The following is a 2,961-nucleotide window of genomic DNA, read 5'->3' as shown; positions in this document are numbered from 1 at the left end:
ATGGTTAAAAGCAAAAGGGTAGCCTATGCCCTTTGGGCACTAGGCGGGCCTTTGGGCCTTCACCATTTGTATTTAGGGAGAGACAGTCATGCTCTGTTATGGATGTTCACCTTGGGAGGATTTGGGTTTGGCTGGGTCAGAGAGGCCTTTCGTATTCCTACGTATGTTCATGAGGCAAATCAAGATACAGAGAAAAAGAGAAGACGACCCCCCTCAGTGGTCCCACCACCTGTAAGCCCTGTCAGATTTGCTGGGCAGGTGTGTGTTGGAATCTACTTTGGCACCATTGCTCTGATTGGACTGAACTCCCTTCAGTTCTTCTACTTGATTGTTCTGCCTTTATCTGTGGGTGCAGGGGTACATCTGGTATCTATTGCTGGCCACCAGACCTCAAATCTCCAAAAAACATTGACTACTTGTCTCTTAATTTCTGCATTATTTTACGGCAGTACCTTGTCCCCTCTGCCTATAAGCCTGGGTGCTAGCGTCACTGCTGCGCAGTACCGTGGTTTTAAACCTCCAGAAACATCTGGACACACACAGGAACTAGGTGAGATTAGCTACACAAATATGACATTAACCTTCCCAGATAGCACGATTTCAAGGTTAATTTCAGTGACATTTATTTCTGTCTTTTGTCCAGGTCCACGGCTTTACAGGCTCGGTCTAGCCTGGCTGGCTTTCTCTGCTCCAGTGGGTTATTGTGTTTTCCACAACACAACAGCCACACTCTACTACCTGTCTGACTGTGTAGCCGCACTGCTGGATGTTTTGTGGTTCCTGCCTTGGCTCAGAAATGTGTTGGAGTACATTCTTCTGATGCCATATCGGCTGTTCTGTTTCATTACTGGAGGGGGCTATTACGAAGAGACTTGGAGGAGGGTGCTTCAAATATTGCTCCACGAGTACACTGAGAGAGAAATTGAGGCACTGCAGGTAAGCAGACATTAATTAAAGACCTCATTAAAGGCCATATTAATATGGCTCATATATGTATGTAGTCATAATTTATCATATGGATTGTCTTGCAGTTATTGTCATTGGAAGCAGAGGCCTCTCCTGAAGATATAACGCGCAGCTACAGGGAGCTGGCTAAGACATGGCATCCAGACCACAACCCCAGCAAGGATGCTGAGGCAATGTTCATGAAGATCCACGAGGCGTATGAGGTCCTTCTCCAACGGCACAGGCCACGTAGATTCAAATAGTTGCCCTTCGCATCACAACATTGCTTTATAGTCAGTATTTTCTATTGTTGTTGGCACATAAAACAAGACCATGCCCTGTACTTGCATTGTGTAGTTATTATCATTGGTGTGTTAGCTCCTCGTCTCAAATAGCAGAGTGCCGCCACCTTGTGGTGTTTCAGGTGTAATAGGCTATTACCATACCATAAAATTAACATCTATTTTTACATGCTTGGTCGTCATTCAACCCTATAATAATAAAAGAAATGTTTAGAAAGTAGACGTGGGCTCAGTTTACGCATTAATGTACAAGCACCAATCCCGCCATAATATGACCCATACCAAAGAAAACCTACCCAAACGATTTGAAATCACAAATAACTATCATTAATCATTTGAAAATGAATAAAGTAAAAGGCACTTTATTCATCTAACTCACACTGTATGTGCAGCCTAGACGATAAACAGATATATTGTACAAAGAAAATACATTAAAATAATAATTATAATCGGAAGATATCTTGGCTATTAACACTTCCTGAATTAAAACACTGTAATAAAAACAACCTGACTCATCCTCTTGTCACCAGCATCTCTCATAAAAGCTATTTTGGCCATCTGAAGTCTTCCTTTTGGGCCAGGTGTGCTCCTTTGAAGTCGGATCTGTCACATGAATGCCACCTGTCCCTCGGAGCGAGGGCATCGATGCATTCGACAATCACCGAATCAGGAGCTCTGTAGTACAATTATTGGGTCTGTATCCCAGCATGGGCCCGGAAGTTGTTTGGGAATCCCAGGTAAAAAAAAAAAAAAGCAAAGCAAAAAAAAAAAAATTCCCGGAGATGCTGTCGTCGCTCGGGAAAACAAACAGCTAATAGGGAGGGGAACGTCAACCGGCCGCTGGGCAGGGGGGGAGAGGCGCGTCACCGCGGCGTTCGGTAAGACCTTCGATCGATTGAGATTCTGGAAGTACGGCATGTTTTTGAATAGTTGGTGGGGTTGAATGCCATTTGTCGTGTGGTCGGGTGCCATAGCAACGGCGCATGAGAGACAATTGTATGGCTCGGGCACGATGTTCGGTGACAGCCGCGTTACGCGGACACTTTGGACTCCGCCGTGTTGTCTCGCCGCTGCCGCGACCGTCTTACGAGCTCCTTGGAGCCGGAATGAGACCAAAATCCACCGCGCAGCTAAAACAAATAGACACACGCACGGATGGAGGCGCGTGACAGTCATTTGTAAATGTGTTTTCGACCATATCGGACAAGAAAGCAGAGCCAGACAAGGAATCTGCGCCTTTGCGCGTCCCTTTTTTTAGTGTCATCGCCCTGGTGCGTCTGGCGCGTCTGGCGCGTCTCGCCGCTACATCACAGCCTGTTGCTCCCAACGCGCGTCCAATCCTCGATTCATTTTGCCCTGCTATGCGTTTCTCCGCCCCCTCGCTTACGTCACAGTCTCGCGATTGAAGAACATCCATTTGAACAAAAGGTGCGACATCTGGATGGAATCATTCATTTCTCTCGCATCTTTTTCCACAGCGTGAAATTCAATATAAGCGATACCTGAACTGTGGCCATTTAATTTAAAATCGATACGTTGCATGGAACTGATCAGCACCAGCGTTGGAGTCCACATGGCTACTATCTATTCTATAGCCTAGTATGCATGAATAGTGAATGTGCAACAATAATATGATGGAAAAGAATGTCAAGAAAACACACATCTAATAAAAATCAAATAAAAATAAAAAATTCAACATAATTTGTTGTTGTTT

The 2,961-nt window shown here is 45.1% G+C and overlaps 1 protein-coding gene across 1 annotated transcript; it reads left to right on the top strand.

Annotated features, from left to right (window-relative positions):
- On the top strand, positions 1–1,208 carry dnajc22 (DnaJ (Hsp40) homolog, subfamily C, member 22). The gene is made up of 3 exons (XM_068753540.1): positions 1–550; positions 644–936; positions 1,032–1,208. Exons 1-3 carry the CDS (start codon positions 1–3, stop codon positions 1,206–1,208), a joined length of 1,020 nt encoding a protein of 339 aa, XP_068609641.1.
- Positions 1,209–2,961: the final 1,753 nt, after the last annotated feature.

Source organism: Brachionichthys hirsutus, chromosome 2, assembly GCF_040956055.1.
Source record: "Brachionichthys hirsutus isolate HB-005 chromosome 2, CSIRO-AGI_Bhir_v1, whole genome shotgun sequence".
In the NCBI taxonomy this organism is placed as follows: domain Eukaryota; kingdom Metazoa; phylum Chordata; class Actinopteri; order Lophiiformes; family Brachionichthyidae; genus Brachionichthys; species Brachionichthys hirsutus.
The sequence above is the reverse complement of the archived record's forward strand: the minus strand, read 5'-3'. Positions and strand labels throughout refer to the sequence as shown.